Raw genomic sequence first — 27,845 nt, forward strand, 5'->3', positions numbered from 1 at the left:
CTTCTCTGTACTCATACTCAGACCTTTCTGTTGCTTTTGATACAGAACACAACCCGCTTCTCTACTGACATGGCCTTCAAGACTTTGCTCTTCAGTGGTTCTCGTTGCCTACAACTCTATCTTCTCCTCTTTCTGTCGCCCCCCCCCCCCCCCCCCCCCGGGCTTTTGAGATCCCCAGCTGTCAGCAAAATGCAAACAAATGGGCCACTCTGTAAAAATAAAAACAAAGAGACGTGGAGCTCCCCACACAATCCATACCAGGGCCTCTTGGGTCTGGTATGGATTTTAAGAAAGACCCCATGCCGAAAACATAAAAAAAATGGCACGAGGTCCCCCCCCAAAATCCATATCAGACCCTTATATGAGCATGCAGCTAGGAAAGAGGGAAACGAGCATGAGGCCCGATGGCCAGGAAAGAGGGAAACGAGCATGCAGTCCAATGGCCAGAAAAGAGGAAGGCGAGCATGCAGCCTCGATGGCCAGGAAAGAGAAGAAGAGTATGCACCTCGGTGGCCAGGAAAGAGGGAGAGGAGCATGCAGCCCGAGGGTCAAGAAAGAGGGAGACAAGCATGCAGCTCGATAGCCAGGAAAGAGGAAGACAAGCATGCAGCCTGATGGCCAGGAAAGAAGAAGAGGAGCATAAAATCCGATGGCCAGGAAAGAGGAAAAAGAGTATGCAAATCGGTGGCCAGGAAAGAGAAGACGAGTATGCATCTTGGTGGCCAGGAAAGAGGAAGAAGAGTATGCATCTTGGTGGCCAGGAACGAGGGAGAGGAGCATGTAGCCCAATTGCCAGGAAAGAGGGAGAGGAGAATACAGTTCAGTAGCCAAGAAAGAGGGAAACGAGCACCAGGCTTGGTGGCCAGATCGAGAGGAGCATGCAGCCCGGTGGCCAGGAAAGAGGTAGATGAGCATAAAGTCCGATGGCCAGGAAAGAGAAGATGAGTATGCAGTCTGATGGCTAGGAAAGAGAAGATGAGTATGCAGTCCGATGGCCAGGAAAGAAAAGAAGAGTATGCAGTCCGATGGCCAGGAAAGAGAAGACGAATTTGCAACTTGGTGGCCAGGAAAGAGAAGATGAGTATGCATCTCGGGGGCCAGGAAAGAGGGAGAGGAGAATGTAGCCCAATTGCCAGGAAAGAGGGAGTGGAGAATGTGGTTCAGTAGCCAAGAAAGAGGGAAACGAGTATCAGGTTTGGTGGCCAGATCGAGACGAGCATGCAGCCCGGTGGCCAGGAAAGAGGTAGATGAGCATGCAGCCTGATGGGGCAGGAAAGAGAGAGACAAGCATGCCCCCTCCCAAGCCATACCAGGCCACATGCACTCAACATAGGAGGGTACTTTGCCGGGGGACCCCCCTGGCAAAGCACCTTGTCCCCATGTTGATAAGGAAAAGGGGCTCTTCCCCACAACCCTTAACCGGTGTTGGGCGATAAGATAAAATAATATCCTGTTACCTCCTCTGCTGCCAGTTCCAGCAATGTCTCCGAGCTACTCCCAATTTATACCCTACATCACTTCCTGTTTGTGCCTGACATCACTTCCTTTCCATCTTCCATAGAGACTTCCTGTCTGGGTAGAAGTGAGAAGATCCCCACCTTGTGGAGCTCAGAGGAACTGCGGCCCCGAGAAACTTCTCGTAATGTGAACACGGCCTTGTGCTGTGTGTGTATGTACTGTATATCCTTATAGATTGGGTCATCTCCACTCCCACCAAGAGGAGAGAGAAATATAATAATCAAACAACAATAATATCTACAGCGATCTACCGCTAAACCATATCCCTTCAACAGAATCAATCTATAATAGTATGAAACTCCTGCGCTGCTACTTATATATAGAGTACAGGACTGTACAGTGAAAAAACACCTAATTTATACCCAGCAGCTGAACACTTATAGATCCCTTCACATCAATCAGGTTAAAAAATACCAAAACCCCAAATGTGCTTAATTTCCACCCAGAAGAAATTAATGGGTTAACAACAGTCCGAAAAGCAATGACTATATGATGTAAAGTCCAATAATTGTTCACTGTGCTCCGTAGTGATGAACATAAACACTTGTGAATCCCAGCAACACTCTTCAATTGATTACACCTTAACGTAAACAAGTAAATGCGCTCGCTCCTCAATAGCCCTCCACACTATAAGAAGTCTAAAAAAACAGATGTCTGCCCCTTTCTTCAGCTTTTCCAGGGACTCCCCACCCACCAAGGTCTCCGGATCTTTCCCTTCTTGGCTTTGAGAACCACACTCTTCCTCCTCTCCTCCTCAGGGAAATCCTTCCAGCCTCTTGGAAGGTCCTCATGGCAGACACCAGTCTGTCAGTACAAGAACATGGACAATAAGTCCTGGGCAGAACTTTAGATTACATCCTGACTGCTGTTCATATACAGGTATGGACATTGGCAGGTGGACGTCCTTGGCACTGGACTGTGGGACATTGTTTCTACACCCAGGGGTCTTCCAGGACTTGTGTTACAGGTGGTGGATGCCAGATGTGGAGTGAAGTTTCTTAAGTTGGTGGTCAACTTTATGAAAGGTCAACTTGGTCAAACTCAGTAGCGTAGCGTGGGTTGTCAGCGCCCGGGACAAGGCAAGTCATTTGCACACCCCAAACCATGGACTTTTAGCACTCCTTGAGTCCTTTCTACTAATACAGTATTAAACCCTTTTCCCCCGTAAACCAGAGTCTCTGATTGGCTGTAATGTACATAGACATTATTGGCTGACTGCTCTGCTGCGACAGATTATTAAGGGTTCCTCGTTATTCACAACCTTAGCCTCTGATTGGCTGCCCACACCCCACGGCCTTTTATTATTTGTTGAGTATGAGAAAACTCTTTGACTACGTACGGTAGTCAAAGAGCTATCTCAGATCATTCAACCAATAATAAAAGGCTGCAGGCTACGGGCAGCCAATCAGAGACTCCAGCTGTGAATAACGAGGAGCTCTTACTAATCCGTCGCAGCAGAGTGGCCAGCCTATAACCCTGACATAACCCTTGCATTACATCAAGGTTATTGGCTGGCCACTCTGCTGTAAGCACATGGTTGGCTGGGGCATCGGACCCAGCACACTAGAGATGGCACAGGACTCGTTTCTGTGCCCCTCTAAATGTTGCGCTCAGGGTGGCTTCCCGTCTGACCTCCCCCCTCCCAGCGCTACGCAAATGGTCAAACTTTATTTGTGGTTGGAGAGATGGGGGTAAAAACAAGGAGAATGTGAAACTTGGGAAAAAATGATGTTGGAGATGTAGCAAGGAGTGGAGAGGTGAGAGAATAAAAGGTCAAGGGTGTTGCCATCAATGTGAGTCTTATGCCCTGTACACACGACCGGTTTTGCTGTCAGAATAAACTCTGAAGGTTTTTCCGATGGAATTCCGGCGGAATTCCGCTCAAGCTGTCTTGCATACACACGGTCACACCAAATTCCAACCGTCAAGAACGTGGTGACGTAGAACACGTACGACGAGACAACACGTACGATGTCTCGTACTTGCTTCAGAGCATGCGTCATTTTTGGTACGTCGGAACAGCATACAGATGAGCAGTTTTCCCGATAGGAATTTGTTCAGTCGGAAAACTATAGAACATGTTCTCTATCTAAGTCCGTCTGAATTTTCGACGAAAAAAGTCCAATGGGGCATACACACAATCGGAATATACGATGAGGAAAGCTCCCATTGGACTTTTTCTTTTGGAATGCTCGACCATGTGTACGCGGCATTGGTGTGTGTCCTTCGTCTTAGGCCAAAATATGAGGTTAGTTAGGAGATGCAGACAGTACCTGATCTGTGTAAATGTTTTGAAGGACTGACGATAACAGAGCAGAATCCAAGGGCAGGAACACCATGGGACACTGGGTCTCACTGACACCTAGGGCTATAGTTATGGGGGCTCAGCAGATCTTTTGCTACTGAGATTTTTATGTCCCTTCTGGCTACCTCTAGTGGTCTTCCTACAGTGGTGCATGCTGGAGGAGCTTAGGGAGTGGCTTGGTGGCTTGGCGAGCTCTCTCTCCCCCAGGCCTCATGGATGTGTTTGGAGTTTGTAATGTGTGGGCCTGAACCCTATGGGCCCAACACAGGTTTAGGTTTAGCTGAGCAGTCCTGCCTTGTCAAGAAGGGCGCCCGTTGGTACAGGAGAGTTGGATGGATGGTTGCTGGGGGGGACGCAGTGTCTGCTCTCAGAGAATCCTGTTCCTGTCTTGAAGTAATGGAGTTAGAGTTGCCACTTCATCCCTTCAAACTAGAGATGCCACCTCATCCCTTTAAACCCGAACACCTTTGAATTACACAGGTTCTGTGGCTAATTAAATGCAGATAAGGCACCAAGTGAGTTTAATTACCACTTTAATCAGCCACAGAACCTGTGTAATTAATATGTGTTCGGGTTTAAAGGGATGAGGTGGCAACCATACTTCAAACCCAAACACATATGAATTACACAGGTTCTGAAGGCTAATTTAATGCAGATAAGGCAACAAGTGAGTTTAATTACCACCTTAATCAGCCTCAGAACCCGTGTAATTAATATGTTTTTGGGTTTAAAGGGATGAGGTGGCAACCCTAAATGGAGTCTGGAAGCTTGGTTGCTACTGAAGACCTAACCCTAAATCTCTTACTTCCTGTGAACCAGAGTAATAAAACTTAAAAAAATCCTGAAGTGACTGGCTCCCTTCCTTGTCATATAACGCTCTCTACTGTGGCCATAGACTCTTTACTGTGGCCATGGATGCACCATGAGGAAATGCTAGGCTTTTCCTTGCTGGAGGTCAGTCCACTCTCCCTCTCCCATGCTGGAAGGGTGCTACATAGCAAATCAAGTAGCAAAAATAGAGTCCAGCAAACTTGCTGAGGTAAGTAAGAGGCGGGCAAAGTACAAGATAGAAGGCAGTGAGCAGAGTCAAGAAGACTGAGGTCATAAATGGCACAACAGTAGGCAAACCAGGTCAAAACACAGAGAGGCAGAATAGGTAGACCATATAGTTAGATAGTTGGTAAGGTTGAATAAAGACAACAGTCCATCCAGTTCGACCTGTGTGTGTGTGTAGACAATCATTTCCCATATCCCCTATATTGTTTTCGCTACGATGCAAGTCCAAGAGTCTTTTAAATGTATCCATTTGCCAACACCACCGATTGTGGAAGAGACTTCCACATCCTTGCCGCCCTGCCAGTGAAAAAGCACTTCTCTTCCAGTCTAATCGTGTGGCCCCCGTGTCTTCTTACACTCCCTGGGACTGAAAAGTTTCATATTTACGCTGGGATCACCGCTGAGATATTTGTATATCGCTATCATATCTCCTTTCAAGCGTCTCTTCTCCAAGGAGAATAAATGTAGCGCTTGTAGTCCTTCCTCATAATTAAAGTCCTCCAGTCCCCTTGGTAATTTAGTTGCCCTTCTTTGGACTCTCTCCAGCACATCCTTCCTGAGGATTGGTGACCAGAACTGGACGGAAGACCCCAGATGAGGCCGAACCAGAGTTTTATAAAGTGGGAGAATTATCGTTTTAATATCGAGTAAATTCCCTTTTTATTGCATGCTAATATTCTGCTGGCTTTGACATCTTGAAACTGCATGCTATTGCTCAGTCTGTCTTCTACTAGGACATCTAGATCCTTCTCCATCTTGGAATCCCCTAGAGGATCTCCTCCTAATGAGTAACTTGCATATATATATATATATATATATATATATATATATATATATTTTTTTTTTTTTTTTCAAATATTTTATTTAAATCTCAACAGGCGATTTCAGGTTATCACATTAACAGTTTGTATTCCGCAACACAACAGATACATCAAGATGTTAGATCATGCATATCATATCCAGTATACAATCTGTGTGGATATAATGCCTGTAGTGTGGCAACTAAGGGATAACCTCGTAAAGACTTGTCTCTGGACCGCCTATTTCTTTTTCCATTTTCTAAATTTCAAAGGTGAGAATATAGTAAAGGACCCCAGCATACAATAGCTAGGGAGAAAGAAAGAGTGAGAGGGAAAAAGGGGAGGGGGGGTACCCTGGGAGAGATGAGGGAGCCCAGTCTGTGGGCAACTAGGCTGGATACATCTGCTCAATGATTATGTCCTAAGTAGGTTTAGGCCTTCTTCAGAGAAGATAAATATATTCCATAATCTCCACAATTCAGAGTATTTATCGTGTTTATTTTAGGCTGAAAGTGTGAGATCTTCCAATTTGTTGATTTCTTCCACTTCATGGAGCCAGCAGCCAACTGTTGGTGGTGAAGCGTTTTTCCACTTAAGGGGAGTACATGCCTTAGCGGTGTTTATCAAATTTCATAGAATTGATCCCTTATATTTTTTAGCCTGGAATGGTCGAAACGTGCAGTAAGAATAAGGCCGGGTCATCGGGTATCTTATAGAATTTTTGGATAATGTTCCGATCTTCCCGCCAATATGGTGTTATCTTCGGACAAGACCAAAAAATGTGTAGCATCGTACCTCCCTCCTCCTGGCATCTCCGGCAGGGATCAGGCATCTCGGGATAAAATTTATGTAGCATCTGCGGGGTGTGGAACCATCTTTGTCAGTATTTTGTAATTGGTTTCTTGATTTTTGGTGCACTTGGATGACTTCAATGAGAACCTAATCATATTTTGTCTTTGATTTATCGTAAATTTATGGTTCATCTCTTTCTCCCATTTCTCTATCCAATGTAGGTGCAGTTGTTCCGGGGGGGGGCTATCAGTAGACCATACATTTTCGAGAGTACTTGCTTCAGAGTCCCGTTGTCTGAACAGTACACTTCAAATGTGCAGAGTTGCCGACTGTATCTTCCTGAGGTCTTTAGAGAGTGGAGGAAGTGGTGAAGCTGTAGGGCATTCCAAAATGGCAGACGAAAGGAGCCCGAGAGTTCCATTAACGCCGAGATGGAAGGCCAGTTTTCTGACCGTAAAAAGTGTGATGCTCTAAAACAGTTATTCTGTCGCAGGGTGGAGAATTGACTGTCTCTCAGGCCTGGGGGGGAATTGCGGATTTGCATTTATATTTTTACCCCCAAGTGCATTGCACACATTTTTCAATGTTAAACTTCATTTACCATGCAGTAGCCCACTCCAATCATTTATTCAGGTCCTCTTGTAAGGTTTCTATATCCTGCTGTGTTGTTATTGCCCTACATATTTTTGTGTCATCAGCAAACACTGAGATCGTATTCCACCCTCTATATCATTTATAATTAAATTAAACAGGATTGGTTCCAGAACAGAGCCTTGGGGTACCCCACTAAACACTCTAGACCATTCTGAGCTTACGTTATTTAGCACCATGGACACCCCAGTTTTCTATCCAAGAGCAAACCCTATGGTCCACAGACCTCAACTTGTAGATTAAGCGTTTATGGGGGACTGTATAGAATGCTTTTGCAAAATCCAAATACACCACAACCACCAACCTAACCCTGTTCAGATGGCAGCTCACTTCTTCGTAGAATGTTAAAAGGTTGGTTTGGCAAGAGCGGCCTTTCGTAAACCCGTGCTGATTACTGCTAATGATACTGTTTTCATCAGCAAATTCTTGGATATAGTCCGTTATCATCCCCTCTAATAGTGTACATACTATCGATGTTAGACTGACAGGCTTATGCCCTGTACACACGATAGGACTTTCTGAAGGAAAATGTTCGATGGGAGCTTGTTGTCGGAAATTCCGACCGTGTGTGGGCTCCATCGGACATTTTCCATCGGATTTTCCGACATACAAAATTTGAGAGCTGGATCTCAAATTTTCCTTCAAAATCCGTTGTCGTAAATTCTGATAGTTTGTACACAATTCCAATGCACAAAGTTCCACGCATGCTCGGAATCAAGCAGAAGAGCCGCACTGGCTATTGAACTTCATTTTTCTCGGCTCCTTGTACGTGTTGTACGTCACCGCGTTCTTGACGTTCGGAATTTCCGACAAGATTTGTGTGACCGTGTGTATGCAAGACAAGTTTGAGCCAACATTCGTTGAAAAAAAAAAACATGGATTTTGTTGTCGGAAAATCCTATCGTGTGTACAGGGCATCATAGTTTCCAGGGATTTGTCTCTGCCCTTTTTTGAATATACCATGTGGGCTTTTCACCAATCAGCGAAGATTAGGAATAGCGGTCTGGCTATAACCTGATTGAGTTCTGTATGGACCTCGGGTGTAAGCCATCTGGTCCTGGTGATTTATTTATGTTAAGTTTCTCTAATCCTTTCCGGACTCTGGCCTCTGTTAGCCACAAGGGTAGAGCCTGTGACGTGTTACCAACCATACAGTCGTGGTCAGTATACCCCTCCTTTTCCTGTGTGAAGACTGAGGAGAGGAAAGCATTTATTACTGGTGCCTTCTCCTTGTCATCTGTAACCACCTTCCTCTATGGGGCCTATGTGTTCCGACCTTGCCTTTTTACTGTTATTATATTTAAAACATTTCTTGGGATTATTTTTACTCTGAGTGTATTTTGGATTGTTGAATCCAAAAATTCTTCAATTAGCTTTGGTTTCAGGCGCCAGTAAGGGAAGTAAGGGAACCAGGAAGTGAAGCCTTGCAGCTTTACAGCCGGTTTCCTACTGCACATGCGCGACCCGCGCTGCGCATTGTGAATGGTCCAGTAGTCCTCTGGAACTTGTGATGTGTCCCAGAAGGCGGCGGGGGAAGGAGGGGGCGATCTTCCGACTCAGTTTGCCACGGTGACCAGAGCCGGAAATGGGAGTGGGTTCCTGTCAAATCCAGGTGCCTGCCCCCCCCCCCCCAAAAAAAAGTACCAATGTGGTAGTGGAGGTTGCAAAAAAGCGGAACTTACCCCTTTGGATGGGGCTCTGCTTCCAGTTTATATAGGCTGCTGGGTACAAATACCAATCCTGAGCAAGGGCACTAAATTTGTGGAATCTACTTGCTAGTGCATGTCTAGCAGGTACCCGGAAGGGAATCCATCCTTCCTGACACTGTGGATCTTGTTGAGTCAGCAAGTGACTTACTGTATATAGCGACATTCACATCAGTCCCTGCCCTCAGGGTGCTTCCAATCTAAGGTCCCTAACTCACATTCTAGTAGACCTAAATAGACTGGAACCAGTTAACCTACCAACATGTCTTTTGTGGTGTGTGAGGAAACCTGCACAAAGAGGGCATGCAAACTCCATGAAAGTAGTCTTGTGGTTGATATTTGGACCAACAACTCTAGGCAGGGGTGACAAAGGGGCAAATGCCCCCTGGGCTGCTCTGATGCTGCTGCAGACACGCCTAAAGGCTTCCTGGTTAAGAGGAGTAAAAGATCACCGCCGATGTCCTACCAAGTGCAGGATTAGGACTAGGACAGAGCGCAGACCGCCCCCACTGCACGGATGGTATACACCGTGTCCAAGCTCTTTGCCCCACGGGAGGCTCTCCCCTGGCTAGCCCCAACTGAGCCACCCTGGCTCCTTCCTGCAGCCCTCGGCTGCCCCCTGCCAGCCAGTTCAGGAACCCAGAGTTAGAGCAACAGGGGCTGTCCATCCCAGTGAGCAGAGAGTACCTGGAGTGGAGCTTCTGCCTGAGATGGGGATCAGGAAGAGGCAAGGAAGAGGGGGAGGGGGAGAGGGGCCGAGTCGCTGCACCATGGGACTCTGGGTTGTACTTGCCCCCTGGGCCAAAAGCTGGCAGTCAGCCCCTGACTTTAGGGTCGCAAGGCAGAAGGGCCAACCGCTAAGCCACTGTATATTCAAACCCCTCATGGAGATAGTAAAAAGTATACCATCTACTGTGTATTGCCTGAGCATTAATTTTTGAGGATAAGCTTTAAGCGATCTATCCTCTTCTTTTGATCCAAGCCAGAAGTATCTCAAACAGTACACTACACTACACTACAAACAGTGCAAGTGCACTAACACGGCTACAGTCACCTTTATTAATTATAGGGGGTATACTGTACATAGACAAAGCAGGGCTGCAGTTCCTCCAAGCTCCACCCTGGCTAAGAAAGGCTGGACTAAGCAGTAATATATTTCTCTCCCCCTTGATGGTAGTGGGGATGACCCCATCTATAAGGATATACAGACACGGCACAAGGCCACGTTCACGCTACGAGACATTTCTTGGGGCTGCAGTTCCTCTGAGCTCCACAAGGTGGTGATCTCACCTCTACCCAGACAGGAAGTCTCTATGGAAGACAGGAAGTGATGTCAGGTACAGACAGGAAGTTCCGGGTGAGAGGTGAGTCGGGAGGAAGTAGAAAGGAGACATTGCTGGAGCTGGCAGTAGAGGAGGTAATAAGATCTTATTTTCTATTTACACCCAGTAACCCCCCGTCATGTCCGTCCTCTTCCTCCATAGTCAGTGTGATGTCTTTTATCTCCTTGAAAGTGACATATTCAAAGCTCTGTTGATGCATTAAGGAGACGGTAATGTATAAACGTATTGCAAGACAATTTTATAGTTCAGTTCATAGAAAACCCAACGAGAAATGTTGATGGGCCTGTTAATCTCAAATATCGATGAGCTGAACGTACCTGGGTGAGGTTCGAGGTGGGTCGAGTGAACTTTACTGACGTTCAACTGCTGAATCCGAACCCCTTTGAAGTCAATAGGAGCCGAATGTTAAAAATCTGTTCTGCCCATCTCCAAAGAACACCATGTGTTAAAATTCCCAGTAAAGGACCATTCATCTATATCTGATCCTTATCCCAGATGAGGGTCAGGCATAGCTGTTAATGGGGGACCTCACTCTAAGATGCCATGTTCACCCTTAAAATACATACTTGACCATTATTCTTAACGAGGGTCTGGTATAGATGTCAAGGTGGACCCAAAGCAAAAAAAAAAAAAAAATGGGGTCCCCTAAACTCTATAACCTCCCCTCATGTGAATGAGTACAGTGTACATTCAGAAATAATAAGCACTTAAGGGGATGTATCTGGGGGTTCCCTAACTTTCAAAGGGGGTTTCTACATCTGATAAGCCCCCTGCATGAAGATCCCCACAACCACTGTGCCTCCAAGACTGGAAGGAAATATTGTCATCAGAAAACACAAGTTCAGTATTGTTAGTGGTGTACTCCGAGGTTCATTGTTGTTAGTGGTGTACTCCAAGGTTCAGTGTTATTAGTGGTGTACCCCAAGGTTCAGTGTTATTAGTGGTGTACCCCAAGGTTCAGTGTTATTAGTGGTGTACCCCAAGGTTCAGTGTTATTAGTGGTGTACCCCAAGGTTCAGTGTTATTAGTGGTGTACCCCAAGGTTCAGTGTTATTAGTGGTGTACTCCAAGGTTCAGTGTTTTTAGTGGTGTACCCCAAGGTTCAGTGTTATTAGTGGTGCACTCCAAGGTTCAGTGTTATTAGTGGTGTACCCCAAGGTTCAGTGTTATTAGTGGTGCACTCCAAGGTTCAGTGTTATTAGTGGTGTACTCCAAGGTTCAGTGTTTTTAGTGGTGTATCTAGGATTGACACCTCATCCCTTTAAACCCAAACACATATGAATTACACGGGTTCTGAAGCTAATTTAATGCAGATAAGGCGTAAATGAGATTCATTACCACCTTAATCAGCCACAGAACCTGTGTAATTTATTATGTGTTCAGTTTTAAAGGGATGAGGTGGCAACCCTAGGTGGACCCCAAGGTTCAATGTTATTAGTGTTATATGCCAAGGCTCACTGTTATTAGTGGTGTACCCCAAGTATCAGTGTTAATGGTGGACCCTAAGGTCCAGTGTTATTAGTGATGAACCCCATGGTTCAGTGCTGTTAGAGATTGACCCCAAGTTTAGTGTCATTAGAGATGGGCCTAAGGTCTAGTGGTGTACCTCAAGGTTCAATGTTTTCAGAGTTGGATCCCAAGGTTCAGTCTTGGAACTTATACATTTTAACCTATTTTTACAGGACTTAGAGTTTGGAATTAAAATAACTATTTTAGTATTTGCAGATGACACCAAAGTCCTTTGAGTTGCTGATGGGGAGGTGGGTGGTGCTGGGAATTCTGGGACATTATCCAGTAACAGACAAGGGATGTGTCTGGATGGTGACTGTATCATTGTGTGTGTCAGGTTCCTATAAGGTGTCAGGATGTCACTGTCTATTTCTCCATGGAGGAGTGGGAGTATTTAGAAGGACACAAGGATCTCTACAAGGACGTCATGATGGACAATCAGCCGCCCCTCACATCACCGGGTAAGAGGAGACTTTATTGTAAAGGAGAGAGCAGTACGGAGGGTCCACCTAGATCCCCCATCATCTGATAAACACATAGAAACAATGTATTCAGTCAGTGTGTGTGTTTCCTACAGATGGATCCAGTAATGAGAACCCACCAGAGAGATGTCCCCGTCCTCTGTATTCCCGGGATTCCACACAGGAAGATCACACCATCCCTCACCATCATCAGGTAGATGAGGAACAATTATTGGTAGTTATGATTTATACATGTGTTTGAATCTATAATAAAACATTTATGGTGACAGAGTGGAAACCTCGAAGATTTTAATATTATTGTTAAAGAAGAGTATAAAGAGGAGGATGAGAAGTATGGATTGATGAAGGAATTTTCGGAAGGACACATGGACGTCACAATGGAGCCACCTAATACCAGGAACCCACCAGAGAGATGTCCCCGTCCTCTGTATTCCCGGGATTCCACACAGGAAGATCACACTATCCCTCACCATCATCAGGTAGATGAGGAACAATCACTGATAGTATCATTAGGATCTGTAAATTATCTGCATTGTTACAATTGATGTAATTTCTATTCTATCCTCAGAGTGGAAACCCCAGAGATTTTAAAATTATTATTAAAGAAGAGATAAAAGAAGAGGATGATGAGGATGGGGTGATGGAGGAGTCAGAGTTTCTAAAAGAACACAAAGATCTATACAAGGACACCATGGTGGAGTCATCCAGCTACAGAAACCCACCAGAGAGATGTCCCCGTCCTCTGTATTCCGGGGATTCCACAAAGAAAGATGACAACTATGGACACCATGATCAGGTTGGTGGGATAGAGAATCAAGAACATAAATTTGGCTTGGTGAGACGATCCATGGACCCTACAAGATGATATTTTTTGTCCTTCTCTTGGTTTAGGGTGACGATCTGATAGATATAAAAGTTGAGGTTAAATCAGAAGAAGAAGAGACTTATGAGAGGGATGATGAGCAATCTATGGAGGAAGATGAAATAACGAGGGTAGTTATAGAAGAGGACTCTTCTACAGAGATCAGCACAGGTGGGTCATGAACGCCAATTACATTCCTTCACTCATACTGCTCACTGATTGATCCAGAGTAGGTCAGGGACTTCCAAATAGGGATGTTATCAGAGGCACAAGTAAGACTATGCTGCCCAGTGCCACCCATTGCGAATAAGACATCCAGCCTTCCCTTCCCTAGAACACCGTTGCCAACATTCCCAGTTGATATTGCAAGTAGTCAATGCCAGTGATGCCACAAAGAGATTCACTAAACCCAATAGACCTTGGACCATCATGCCTCACAGCCCCCTCCAACTCTTAGCTTATTCCCCAGTCACAGCGTATTCTTTCCCAGTAAATTCACCCCCCGCAGTCACAACACCTCCCTCCCTCCTTGTACCCCAGTCACAGTGAACCTCTTCCCAGTTAATTCAGCCCCCCCCCCCCAAGATTATAGCATCTCCTTCCCACCTACCTGGCTTATAGCAACTACCTTCCACTTGGCCTCCTTGGCTCAATCTGATTCTGGTCCACCATTTCACAGTGCTCCTGTACCACTGACCTCACCTCCTGGTCACAGCTACTCCCTCATCCCTGCTTACAATGCATCCCTTCCCAGGCCAGTTCACCCTTCACAACATCCTCCAATCATAACGCCTCCCTTTCACCCAACCATCTTGCCAATTGGCCTCAGCACCTCCCTCCCAATTCCCCCCCCCCCCCCCCCCCGAGCCTGATGAGCACTGATCGGGCTGCACTGATAATCAGGGCACTAAATATCTGTGTACATGTCCCCCTGCGACACTGGCCGGTTACCGGTTCTGCTTTCCTCGCGCTAGTATGTGAGGAAAGTACTGCCGGTAACGGGCAATTCTGTTTACATTGTGATCAGCTGTGATTGGACACAGCTGATCACATGGTAAAGTGCCGCTGTGATTGACCCTTTACCCTGATCTGTGTCAGAAGTTGGAGTACTCGGAATGGTCGGGGGTGGGTAGTGGGGTCCCCCAGAGTTCTGTGCTGGGACCAATCCTATTTAATTTGTTCATAAACGACCTGGAGGATGGGATAAACAGTTCAATCTCTGTATTTGTGGACGATACTAAGCTAAGCAGGGTAATAACTTCTCCGCAGGATGTGGAAACCTTGCAAGAAGATCTGAACAAATGAATGGGGGAGGGGCAATTACATGGCAAATGAGGTTCAATGTAGAAAAATGTAAAATAATGCATTTGGGTGGCAAAAATCTGAATGCAATCTATAGACTGGGGGGAGAACCTCTGGGGGAATCTAGGATGGAAAAGGACCTGGGGGTCCTAGTAGATGATAGGCTCAGCAATGGCAGGCAATGCCAAGCTGCTGCTAACAAAGCAAACAGAATATTGGCATTAAAAAGGGAATCAACTCCAGAGATAAAATGATAATTCTCCCACTCTACAAGACTCTGGTCCGGCCGCACCTGGAGTATGCTGTCCAGTTCTGGGCACCAGTCCTCAGGAAGGATGTACTGGAAATGGAGAGAGTACAAAGAAGGGCAACAAAGCTAATAAAGGGTCTGGAGGATCTTAGTTATGAGGAAAGGTTGTGAGCTCTGAACTTATTCTCTCTGGAGAAGAGACACTTGAGAGGGGATATGATTTCAATATACAAATACCGTACTGGTGACTCCACAGTAGGGAGAAAACTTTTTTGCGGAAGGGGGTTTAACAAGACTCGTGGCCACTCATTACAATTAGAAGAAAAGAGGTTTAACCTTAAACTACGTAGAGGATTCTTTACTGTAAGAGCGGCAAGGATGTGGAATTCCCTTCCACAGGCGGTGGTCTCATCGGGGGGCATCGATAGTTTCAAAAAACTATTAGATAAGCACCTGAATGACCACAACATACAGGGATATACAATGTAATAGTGACATATAATCACACACATAGGTTGGACTTGATGGACTCACCTACTATGTAATTATGTAATCGCAGCATGCGTTGGATTCGTGCCTCAGGGGGGCGCAGTTTTGGGAGGATGTCCATGGACGCCCGCCCCGGGACAACAGAGCCACGCTGTAGCCACATTTCTGCTATAGCATGGTAAGGAAGTGGCTGAAGACCGCTCTTATAGGTTCCTTCACTCTCTGAGCTTTTGGTGGGGCTCGGAACCCGTTTTTATTTTGTAATCACTGACCAAATAAGGAAGTGTAATACATCGTATCAAGACAGCATTGGATAATAGAGTGAGGTTGGGACATATAACCCCCCCCCATATGACTACAGAAATGAAACAAGACAATCCTGAGGACAAAGTAGCAAGAGAAAAAACTCACCCAAGCTCTACCACTATATAGTATAGTTGGTGTGTAGAGTAGTCAGTGCTCTGGCTAATTAGGGTTAAAAAAGATCTATAGGAAGTACAGGCCAGCAACTCGACAGCTTCTCCATAGAAAATATTAATTTAAGCATTACGGCAGTAACATGATCCAAAAAGCCTGACGCGTTTCGGCCTGAGGACTTCCTCAGAAGACCTCAGGCCGAAACGCGTCAGTATTTTTGGATGATATACAGAAACAAAGGAGAGTGGGAACAAGGGGACAGTGGCTGATGTTGGCCCCATAGCATTCCCACCCTAAAAGTGGCTGGACTATATCGGTACAGATAGACAACAATAAACATTTTTGGATGATGTTATTGCTGTAATGCCTAAATAAATATTTTCTATGGAGAAGCTGTCGAGTTGCCGGCCTGTACAATCCCGAGGACCCATGTTACCAGCTCACTTGAGGGGGGAAGCATAAGATCATCATTTGGTTATTGACCGACCAAAACTGACTTAGTCCTGGATTAGGGGAACCAATCTGCTCATGTCTAGTAATAATCTTTGTATTTCTATTTTAGTAGATGGACGGGAGATGAGGAAAACCTCAGAGGATTGTCTCACTTTGTCTCCAGACTGTAAAGTAGAAGATGAGGACATCACACAGTATAGTCCAGGAGAAACCAGAAATGTCCACCTGGTGGCCCACAGTGTGGAAGGACCATCGTACTTCTCCTGTCCTGAGGAACCTCAGACTGTGAAAGATGGTGCCGACCTTCAGACAGATAAGCGTTTTTCCTGTACTCAGTGCGGGAAACGTTTTCGTTACGAGTCCCGCCTTCGCAAACATTTAAGATGCCACTCGGGCGAGCGCCCCTTTTCCTGTCCTGAATGCGGGAAACGTTTTAGCCTCAAGTCCGGCCTTGAAGTGCATATGAGATCCCACACGGGTCAGCTTCCGTATTCCTGCACCGAGTGCGGACGGTGTTACCCTACGAAATCGCAGCTCGTCATCCACCACAGGTCTCACACGGGGGAGAAGCCGTATCCCTGCCCCGAGTGCGGGAAAAGTTTTTCAGACAAGTCCTATCTTTCCAAACATCAGAGGCTGCACACGGGCGAGAGACCGTACGGCTGCCCCGAGTGCGGGAAATGCTTCCCGCGGAAATCGGGGCTGGTCATGCATCTGAGGTGTCACACGGGGGAGAAGCCGTATTCCTGCCCTCTGTGCAGGAAATGTTATTTTCGGAAGTCTGAACTCGTCAAGCACCAAAGAACGCACACGGGGGAGAAGCCGTTTATCTGCTCGGAGTGCGGGAAGTGTTTTTCGCAGAAGGGGCATCTTACCAGACATCAGAAGTTGCACACGGGCGAGAAGCCGTATGTCTGCTCTGAGTGCGGGAAATGTTGTCTGCTGGAATCGGAACTTATCATACATCAGAGGTCTCACACTGGGGAGAAGCCGTATTCCTGTCCTGAGTGCGGGAAATGTTATACACAGAAGTCTTGTCTTAACAAACATCTGAGAACCCACACCACCCTCAAGGAGTATTAGTGTCCCGAGGGCAGGAAATCTGTGGGAACTGTGTTTGCCATACACCGGAGCTCCACAAAAGATAAAAGCAAAGGGTGCAAAGGCCTAGAGCATTTTCATTAGTAGACATGTGCATGACGAAAAAATGAGTTTCGTTTCGATTCGTTCATCTAGTTATTTTGTTTCGTTAAATTCGGTTGATTCGTTCAATTCGTATTCGGAATTCATTTTATGTCTTTTTCAAATTTTCTTTGAATTTACAGATTATTTTCGATTTAAAATGTTCTAATCAATACATTTTGAATCGGCCGAATCGAAAACCTTCGAATTTTTTTTTTTTTTTTTGATTCGAATTCGGCAGTCAACAAAAAAAAAAAGAAAATTCTTCATTAACTACTTAGGGACCGGGCCTATTTTTTCAGACTCTGTGTTTACAAGTTAAAATCAGTTTTTATGTTTTGCTAGAAAATTACTTGGAACCCCCAAACATTATATATATATGTGTGTGTGTGTTTGGGGGTTCCAAGTAATTTTCTAGCAAAAAATAAAAACTCCATAGGCGACGTTTAAAAATTTCTACAGGTTACCAGTTTTGAGTTACAGAAGAGGTCCAGGGCTAGAATTATTGCTCTCGCTCTAACGATTGCAGCGATATCTCACATGTGTGATTTGAACACCATATGCAGGCAAGACTTACGTATGCGTTCGCTTCTGCGCGCGAGCTCGGTGGGACGGGGCACTTTAAATTTTTTAATTTTTTTTTTTTTCTCATTTATTTTTTATTTTATTTTAATTTTATTATTTTTACACTGTCCTTTAAAAAAGAATTGTGTCACGTTTATTCCTATTACTAGGAATGTGAACATCTCTTGTAATAGAAAGCACGACAGGACCTCTTAAATGTGAAATCGGGGGTCAAAAAGACCTCACATCTCACATGTATACTAAAATGCAATAAAATAAAAAATGTGTTTTTATTTAAAAAAAAAAGAGAAAAAAAGCTTTCCTCTTTTAAGACCATTTGGCGGAAGCGATGTTTGATGTCGCTTCCGCCATCCATTGTTAAGGAGCCTAGTGGGGGCCATCTTTCCCTCACTTGGCATCCAGCCTGTCAGGGGGAAGGACCCGATCGTCTCAATATCAGACTAACATCGTAAACCAGCTGACGTGTTTCGGGGGGGCTGTACCCTCTTTTTTTAGTGCAAAATTGCAAAAGAAGGGAGTGTAGCCCCCGAAACACGTCAGCTGACACGTCCAGTATCAGATGAACATCATAAACCAGCTGACGTGTTTCGGGGGGCTGTACCCTCTTTTTTTAGAGCACAACTGCAAAAGAAAGGGAGTGTAGCCCCCGAAACACGTCAGCTGACATGTCCAGTATCAGATGAACATCATAAACCAGCTGATGTGTTTCGGGGGGCTATGCCCTCTTTTTTTTAGAGTAAAACTACAAAATAACAGAATGTAGCCCCCAAAACACATCAGCTGGTTTATGATGTTCATCTGATACTAGATTTTGTGCTAATGATAATGCACTAGGCCTTTCAACTCTTTGGTTTATCTTTTGTGCGATTTGCAAGATTCCCCGATTTCCAGAGAGCAGTATGGGCTCTATGCACTGGTCCAGTTTGGTAATCGATGGTTACCACCTATGGTTAGCAGTTGGTGTGGTCTTTATGGAATCCCTTAGCGCTGTGGTGTCAAGTCATTATCTTGATGAGTAGATATATCGGAGCTCTTCCGATTTTCAGGTTCAAACCATTTTTGTTCCATATCGATTATATCTTGTTGAAAGCTCAACAGTAGTACCATGAAAACCCTAATTATTTTTTCCCTAAATAAACTGATACAACATTTAGCTCCATGAAGTCCAACGGCCTTTCTTGAGTTTCACGTAGCTCAGATAGTATTTCAGAAGATACAGACTTCCCAATCATTTCGGACTGTTGAAAGGTTACCACTAATAAAGCTAGAGTTTATTCTGTTGAAATGCCTTCCCTGTTTCCTCTTTCATCATGAAATTATTCAATAAATCCTTTCTGCTTTTATTACGTGACTTACGTTTAACCCAATGATGTTATCACTTGGTCTTTGTGCTACTCTATGCAATGCTGGCAGATCATGACTGGTGGGAGGGGCTGTACATAACTGGAAACATCACCTCAGTGCTCCTCAAGGGTCTTCAGCCCTGGTGCAAGCATTGGGTTAGCTTTTGGAAGAAGTTGTCTGAATGTCAAAATGTCATGATGGGTTGGTATCAGTCTGGAGGAATAGGTGTTCCTAGACAGACTGTATTTGCATGCAGACCACCCTAGGAACCACACACACACACATGCTGAGCCTCCATGATTGAAAGAACTGAAGTTCAATGGATGAAAGGGGCAGGCCAGGGACAGTAAGGTTGTGGAGAAAGAGCTAGCTGCTGGATGTCCTCCAGCCAGAAATGGCTGCTGCAGCTTCTAATGCACATTGTGAGAAGCCCACAGTGTGCAGTGAAATCAGAGTTAGCCATTTCACTCCAGGAGAGGAGTCCATGCAACTGTGGCAAGACTAAAGGGAAGGCTAGAGAGCTACCTTAAGATTTAACTGGATTGCTTGAAGCTGAGATTTGAAACGGTCTCAGAGCTCAACTCGGAGGATGAAACATGTGCGTGAGAATTTTGTCACCTATGTGAAAGGTATGAAGCGCTGTGCAATGTCTATTTTTTTGAGCTTCCTTCAAGGATTTCTCCCAGTTCTCCTGTAAGACTTTGTAATATGTTGGCTATAGCAGGAACTTTGATGGTTCAGCAGGAAAAGCCACAGAAGAACCCATGAGTTTGTATAATGACAAACCTTGTAGCTAATAATGGAGCCACTTTCCTGATGGCTTGGTGTACAGAAAATATTTCAAAGACAACCACTGAAAGAAGCCATTTAAGGTTCATACTCACAACCTTTTGTCTGTGTGTCTCTACTGAAACCAAGTCCCTCCAACCCATGAGAAGCCAAGTCCCACCAACCCATGAGAAGCCAAGTCCCTCCAACCCATGAGAAGCCAAGTCCCTCCAACCCATGAGAAGCCAAGTCCGTCCAACCCATGAGAAGCCAAGTCAGTCCAACCCATGAGAAGCCAAGTCAGTCCAACCCATGAGAAGCCAAGTCCCTCCAACCCATGAGAAGCCAAGTCCCTCCAACTCATGAGAAGCCAAGTTCATCCAACCCATGAGAAGCCAGGTCTTTGCAACCTATGAGAAGCCAACTCCCATGACAATAATTCAACCTATATGTTGATAATACTGAGAAGAATTAATAAAATTAGATCAGGTTCATACTCGCAACCATTTGTCAATGTGTCCCCACTGAGGGCATGTCCCAAACATCAAGCAAGCACCATGACCATGATTCACCCAAAATGTTGGGATTAATATAATAAGGTCAGTTTTATAGTTCATATTGTGAGACAGGGGACTTTAGTCACTATGAAAATCCATGTAAGGTTCATGCTCACAACCATCTGTCCACCTGTCTCCACTGAGGCCATTTCCCCAACATCAAGCAAACTCCATCACCATAATTCACCCAAAATGTTGGGATTAATATATTAAGGTCAGATCATGGTGAGACAAGGGACTTTAGTCACTATGAGAAACTGTGTAAGGTTTGTATTCACACTCCTTTGCCCAAGGGTCTCCATTGGGGCCAAGACCCAAACAGTAAACAAGGTCCATGACAATAATTCACCCGAAGTGTTGATAATACCGAGAGGGATGAATATAATACGGTTATAGATTAGATTATAGTTCATATCATGGTAAGAGACATGAGTCACTATGAGGAGCTGTGTAAAGGCTCGTACTTACAGCCCTTTGTCTCAGTACATTTGTTAGGTAAACCTTTTTTGTATGTTCGCTGGCCTATGCCAAACAAGCTATTCACTCCACCCAAACATTTTGCAGTTGAGGAGGAGTTTCAGAAGAAGTGGTCTATTCCCATTGTGGACCTTGCCATCTCCTGTTTTAAGAAGACTCAGTTATTTTTTGCTACTTCCATTTCGTAGACTCCCAAGACCTCCTAACCTGAGAATCGAGGGGACGCCCCCAATTCTCCAAGGAGTGGGACATCATAAATACCAATCTGAACAACAGTAGTGTGTAAAGCCGAGGGTACTAAACTAGTAGCAACAAGAAGGGGTGGGAATGACTTTTGTTTAATATCTCTCCTAATAAAAAAATAAAAAAGCTGTTCCTCTATGGGGTTTTCTCAAAGGGTGGCTAAGCAATCGCTGTCAGGTGTTCAAGAAACAATCCTACAACCTTCTAAATGTGGTTGATCAACCACAAGGCAAGCATGGACCCGACCCATTGACTTGAATGGGTGAGTTTGACAGGTAGTGCTGCATGTCTACTCATCAAGGCCCTGTTAAACATCAGAGCCTAGAAAGGCGAACAGCCCCCTCCGGCTGTATGGTAAACTTTAGGTTGGTGGGAGTGGAGATGACCCCATCTATAAGGATATACAGTACATACACACACAGCACAAGGCCACGTTCACACTACGAGACGTTTCTTGGGGCTGCAGTTCCTCAGAGCTCTACAAGGTGGTGATCTTCTCATTTCTACCCAGACAGGAAGTCTCTATGGAAGACAGGAAGTGATGTCAGGTACAGACAGGAAGTGATGCCAGGTACAGACAGGAAATTCCGGGTAAGAGGTGTGTTGGGAGGAAGTAGAGAGGAGACATTTCTGGAAGTGGCAGCAGAGGAGGTAATAAGATAATATTTTCTATTTACACCCAGTAACTCCCCCCGTCATGTTCCGTCCTCTTCCTCCATAGTCACTGTGATGTCTTTTATCTCCAGCAGATGATGATACACACATATATAGTGTGGAAACCTAGATTAACCCCTTCAGGGTCAGAACATTCCCCCATTTTTGGGGCCGGAACATTTTCTTCATTTTAGAGATGTTAGGAGGATAGGGGATTTTAGACATAAAGACCAAAGGGTAAGGGACTCCCGGACCCCAAAAACAGGAAACACTAAACTGAATGTCCCTCTGTATAATCCCACTGGGGATCGCTCTTACATGATAGAAACCCTCATATTGTCCTTCATACATCCCCATCCTAATATTGTACAACCAGTACAGTCCAGATCATTCTCCATTATGAATTATTTGTCTACAGGAAATCTGTATAGATCACATGACTAATGAAGATGAAGGAGGACCGGAGTCACATGACTGAGAAGATACTAAAGCTCACCCTGGAGATCATCTACCTGCTGACCGGAGAGGTGAGGAGGATTCTGGGAGGTCACATGACATCACTCTTATCTCTATTAATAAAACACAGACCTGACCGGAGAGGTGAGGAGGATTCTGGGAGGTCACATGACATCACTCTTATCTCTATTAATAAAACACAGACCTGACCGGAGAGGTGAGGAGGATTCTGGGAGGTCACATAACATCACTCTTATCTCTATTAATAAAACACAGACCTGACCGGAGAGGTGAGGAGGATTCTGGGATTCTAACATGATATTCCTATTGGTTCTCCAATACAGAGATTTCCTCTTGTGAAGTCAGGTGATCATATGACCATCACAGTGCCTCCATGTGACTCCTTAAAACCTGAGAGACACAACATGCAGAAGATTCTAGAAGTCACCAAGAAGATGATGGAGCTGCTGACAGGAGAGGTGAGGAGGATTCTGGGAATTCTGGGACATTATCTAGTAACAGACAAGGGATGTGTCTGGATGGTGACTGTATCATTGTGTGTGTCAGGTTCCTATAAGGTGTCAGGATGTCACTGTCTATTTCTCCATGGAGGAGTGGGAGTATTTAGAAGGTCACAAGGATCTCTACAAGGACGTCATGATGGACAATCAGCCGCCCCTCACATCACCGGGTGAGAGGAGACTTTATTGTAAAGGAGAGAGCAGTACGGAGGGTCCACCTAGATCCCCCCTCATCTGATAAACACATAGAAACAATGTATTCAGTCAGTGTGTGTGTTTCCTACAGATGGATCCAGTAATGGGAACCCACCAGAGAGATGTCCCCGTCCTCTGTATTCCCGGGATTCCACACAGGAAGGTCAAACCATCCCTCACCATCATCAGGTAGATGAGGAACAATTTCATGTAGTTATGACTTACACACAAGATAATGTCTTACAAATAATGTTTTATTTTATATTCAGAGTGGAAACCTGAAGAATAATAATATTAAAGAAGAGTATATAGAGGAGGATAAGCAGTATGGTGTGATGGAGAAACTTTCAGATCTACACAAGGATATGATGGAGCCACCTAATAACATAAACCCACCAGAGAGACGTTCTCGTCCTCTGTATTCCTGGGATTATACACTGGAAGATCACAACTATGCACAGCATGATCAGGTATATAATGATCAATTATTGGTAGTTATGTGTTATTATTAACAAGCTTGTTTGTTTCGATAACTGTATTATTATACATTTTAGAGTGCAAACCTTGGGAATTATAATATTAGTATTAAAGAAGAGTTTAAAGAGGAGGATGAGAAATATGGTGCGATGGAGGAACATTCAGATGGGCCCAAGGATTTTATAGAGCCACCTAATAATGGAAACCCCCCAGAGAGATGCCCCTGTCCTCTGTATTCCTGGGATTGTACACAGGAAGGTCACATCATCCCTCACCATCATCAGGTAGGTGGAGTTGAGGGTCGGGAACATAAAGTGATTGAACACTATGATATGTGGAGACGATGTGTGGACTCTACAAGATGATATTTCTTTATAAATACTTCTATGTTACAGATGTTATCTTCTGTCATTCTGTTGGTTTAGGGTGAAGATCTGATTAATCTAAAAATTGAGTGTGAAGTGGAGGAGGAGTATGTATGGGATGATCAGCAATATACGGAGGAGGCTGGAATGACGAGGACATTCATAGAGGAGGACACTCCTACAGAGATCAACACAGGTGACCCATAATATATTCTTCTCTTATCTCTGCTCTGTTACTGCTCACTGATTGGTCCAGAGTAGGGTGGGAGCTAGGTGATATCAGCCAATAACCTGTACCGTTTCTGGATTAGCGATGTTTAAAATGAAAGGTTACCCCCATAAATATAAAAAAAAAACCTTGATCCCAGCTTTGGACATTTTCAGGAGCCAACATTGGGGTAGAATTGATCAGGGAGGAGGACCAAAGGCCCTTTGACTGAAGAGGGGGGAGAGCCCCAGCTGGTTGGGACCTCCACAGAGAACATCTGCTCACTCATATCTACCTGATCCAGATGGAATCTTGATGGAAGTGAACTAACCCTCTCATATCTATTGATGATGTTTTTATATTTTTCCAGGACACGCCATGGAGAAACCCTCAAAGGATCGTCTCACTTTATCTCCAGGTTGTAAAATGGAAGATGAGGACATCACAGGAGATTGTGGAGGAGAAAAGACAATGAGCTCCACTATGGATGGTGGACTTCACAGTGTGGATAGACCATGGAATCCCTCTGACTCTGAGCAACCTCGTACTGTGAGGGATGGTGCCGGAATTCAGGGGGAGAAGAAGATTTCCTGTCCTGATTGCGGAAAAAGTTTTAACTCCGAATCAAGTCTTTCTGTAAATAAGAGACCTCACAAAGGGGAGGGGACACATTCCTGTTCTGAGTGCGGAAAATGCTTTTTTACTCAATCAGACCTCAAAACACATTACAGAACCCACACGGGGGAGAAGCCGTTTACCTGCCCCGAGTGCGGGAAAGGCTTTTCACAGAAGTCCTGCCTTACCAGACATCAGAAACTGCACAGAGGCGAGAAGCCGCATGCCTGCCCGGAGTGCGGGAAATGTTTTGCGCGGAAATCGGACGTTGTCCTACATCGAAGAACTCACACGGGGGAGAGGCCTTATTCCTGTACCGAGTGCAGGAAACGTTTTTCATGCAAGTCCAGTCTTATCCTACATCGGAGGACTCACACGGGCGAGAAGCCGTATTCCTGTTCTGAGTGTGGAAAATGCTTTGCGCAGAGACCAGAACTTGTAAGGCATCAGAAATCTCACACAATGGAGAAGCCGTTTTCCTGCCCCCAGTGTGGGGAATGTTTTTCATGGAAGGCTTGTCTTACCAAACATCAGAAAACCCACACAGGAGGGTATTAATGTCCCAAGTGTGGGAAATGTTTCTCATAGAGGTCCTATCTTACCCAATATCAGAGAACCCACACAACCCTTGAGGTGTATTAGTGTCCCAAGTGCAATAAATGTCTTCTATATGGAACATATTTTTCTGTACATCAGAAATGTCACACTGGTGAGAAGCCATATTCCTGCCCTGAGTGTGGGAAATGTTTCTCATAGAAGTCCTATCTTACCCAATATCAGAGGACTCACACAACCCTTGAGGTGGAACATGTTTTGCAATAAATCAGAGTTCTCACACTGGTGAGAAGCCGTATTCCTGCCCTGAGTACGGGACATGTTTTTCATGGAAGTCTTGTCTCCTCAAACATCAGAGAACCCACTGAATCCTTAAGGTTTATTGTTGTCCTGAGTGCAGGAAATGTCTTCTATATGGATCATACTTTGCCGTACATCAGAGATCTCACACTGGGAAGAAGCACACCTTGATATACACCTCAGAAAACACGTGGCTGAGCGCTCCTCTGATCTTTATAAGGAAATCAGTTATCCAAAGTCATTGAGCTCCACAAAATTCTGTGTGGTTTACTAGAAAAAAGAGAGGCGGTGTGTTGAGTCCCTCCTGTCTTGTAATCTGATCTCCCCTGCTCTCCAGTAGAGGCTTCAAAGGAAAGAATTGTGATGAGAGGAGCTTGTGGATGAAGAACAGAAAAGACGAGTCTAGATGACAATTTTGGAGCAGTAGTTGTCAACCTAGACGGCTGCATTTGCTTGAAGAGAGCCACCTACTGGCTGTATGTAATTAAGATTATATGTTTTTGGTAACATTTCATATAAGCATTGTATATATAAAAACATTTTTGTATGAAACAAATGAAGATATACAGTATTTATTTTTTAAAAATGTTTTTTTTTTTTTTTTAAAGGAACAGTTAAATGTCTTCCTTCAGATCTGTATACCCTAGGAAAAGTGAAACGCGTCGCTCCGAGCACCAGCACCTCGGTGCTGAGATCCAGCAGGGTTGCCCAGCTCATTGAAACTGACTGCTGGAATAAGTAGGGAGTCACACACCAGCAATCAACCCACTCATCTTGTTGTCTCCCAAATCATACCCCGCTGACGCATTTGACCCTCCCACGGGCTTAGTCATACATTATATTTCCAAAAGTATTGGGACGCCTGCCTTCACATGAACTTTAATGCCATCCCAGTCTTAGTCCGTAGGGTTCAATATTGCGTTGGCCCACCCTTTGCAGATATAACAGCTTCAACTCTTCTAGGAAGGCTGTTCACAAGGTTTAGGAGTGTGTCTATGGGAATGTTTGACCATTCTTCCAGAAGAGCATTTGTGAGGTCAGGCCCTGATGTTGGACGAGAAAGCTTGGCTTGCATTCTCCACTCTTAATTCATCCCAAAGTTGTTCTACTGGGTTGAGGTCAGGACTCTATGCAGGCCAGTCAAGTTCTGCCACCCCAAACTCGCTCATCCATGTCTTTATGGACCTTGCTTTGTGCACTGGTCAGGCACTTATGTTGGACGAGAAGGCCTAGCTCGCAGTCTCCACTCTAATTCATCCCAAAGGTGTTCTATCGGGTTGAGGTCAGGACTCTTCAGTGCACAGTCCCAATACTTTTGGTAATATAGTGTGGATCTCTATGACTAAACCTGTGGGAGGGTGAAACTCATCAGAGGGTCCTTCTCCCTGAAAAATATGCATACCAGACACCTATCTGAGCATGCAGCCGGGCTGGGAAAGTGGGGGCGTTCACCCTCCTGAACGGGAAGGGGCCATCCCCAAACTGTTCCCACAAAGTTGGGAGCATGAACATGTCCAAAATGTCTTGGTATGCTGACACCTTAAGAGTTCCCTTTAGTGGAACTAAGGGGCCAAGCCCATACCAGGCCACATGCCCTCAACATGTGGTGGGGGTACCTTGCTAGGAGGACTCCCCTGGCAAAGTAACTTTTTACCATGTTGATGAGGACAAGGGCCTCTTCCCTATAACCCTGGCCCAGTGGATGTGGGGGTTTGGGGGGATTAATGGGAATCTAGAAGCACCTTTAACAATGAGTGGCCTTCAGAAGCCCCCCCCCCCATGTGAATGAGTAAAGGGTACATAGTAAAAATACATAACACTGTTTCTGATAAGTGCTTTAATAAGAAAATATACATCTGCCATCAAAGACATCGTCCAGCAATGTTGAGCCACATTAATCACGATGCCCCCGACCCACAGAAAGAAAAAAGTCACCTGCCATTGTTTGATGTTCCCCCTGATGTCTGCTTCTCCACTTATGACGGCTCCAGTGGATAATAGATAATATATACAAAAGCAAGCTTAGATAAGGGTCTAATATGAAATTTGGAGGCCCTCATGCTTTTTTTTCCATTTACCTATCCCTATCTCCTTTGCTTACATGGCTGAGGAATCCCCTCATCTATTCCAGACCCTTATCCCAGATGAGGGTCTGATATACACTATACTACCAAAAGTATTGGTACGCCTGCCTTTACACGCACATGAACTTTAATTACATCCCAGTCTTAGTCTGTAGGGTTCAATATTGAGTTGGCCCAACCTTTACAGCTATAACAGCTTCAACTCTTCTGGGAAGGCTGTCCACAAGGTTTAGGAGTGTGTCTATGGGAATGTTTGACCATTCTTTCAGAAGCACATTTGTGAGGTTAGGCACGTTGACACGAAGGCCCAGCTCGCAGTCTCCA

At 45.0% G+C, this 27,845-nt stretch overlaps 3 protein-coding genes across 4 annotated transcripts in view; 1 reads left to right on the forward strand and 2 right to left on the reverse strand.

Annotated features, from left to right (window-relative positions):
• Positions 1–1,572, reverse strand: part of LOC141105005 (uncharacterized) — a 56,311-nt gene extending 54,739 nt beyond the window's left edge. The window contains exon 1 of the mRNA XM_073594813.1: positions 1,458–1,572. The gene's annotated coding sequence lies outside the window, so the exon portion shown is untranslated. The remainder of the gene's footprint in view (positions 1–1,457) is intronic.
• Positions 1–27,845, reverse strand: part of LOC141104884 (uncharacterized) — a 61,514-nt gene that overhangs the window by 6,278 nt on the left and 27,391 nt on the right. The gene's annotated exons all lie outside the window — the stretch shown is intronic.
• Positions 21,661–26,709, forward strand: LOC141104812 (uncharacterized). Of its 2 annotated transcripts, none has more exons than XM_073594577.1 (9): positions 21,661–21,742; positions 22,164–22,272; positions 22,546–22,680; positions 22,769–22,892; positions 23,009–23,106; positions 23,187–23,387; positions 23,472–23,678; positions 23,820–23,955; positions 24,338–26,709. In XM_073594577.1, exons 2-9 carry the CDS (start codon positions 22,189–22,191, stop codon positions 25,138–25,140), a joined length of 1,788 nt encoding a protein of 595 aa, XP_073450678.1. In that variant the 5' UTR covers positions 21,661–21,742; positions 22,164–22,188; the 3' UTR covers positions 25,141–26,709. The 2 variants fall into 2 exon arrangements, with proteins under 2 accessions (XP_073450678.1, XP_073450679.1); XM_073594578.1 differs by lacking the exon at positions 21,661–21,742 and adding an exon at positions 21,774–21,982.

The sequence above is a fragment of the Aquarana catesbeiana genome, linkage group LG08 (genome assembly GCF_042186555.1).
Source record: "Aquarana catesbeiana isolate 2022-GZ linkage group LG08, ASM4218655v1, whole genome shotgun sequence".
NCBI classification, from domain to species: Eukaryota; Metazoa; Chordata; class Amphibia; order Anura; family Ranidae; genus Aquarana; species Aquarana catesbeiana.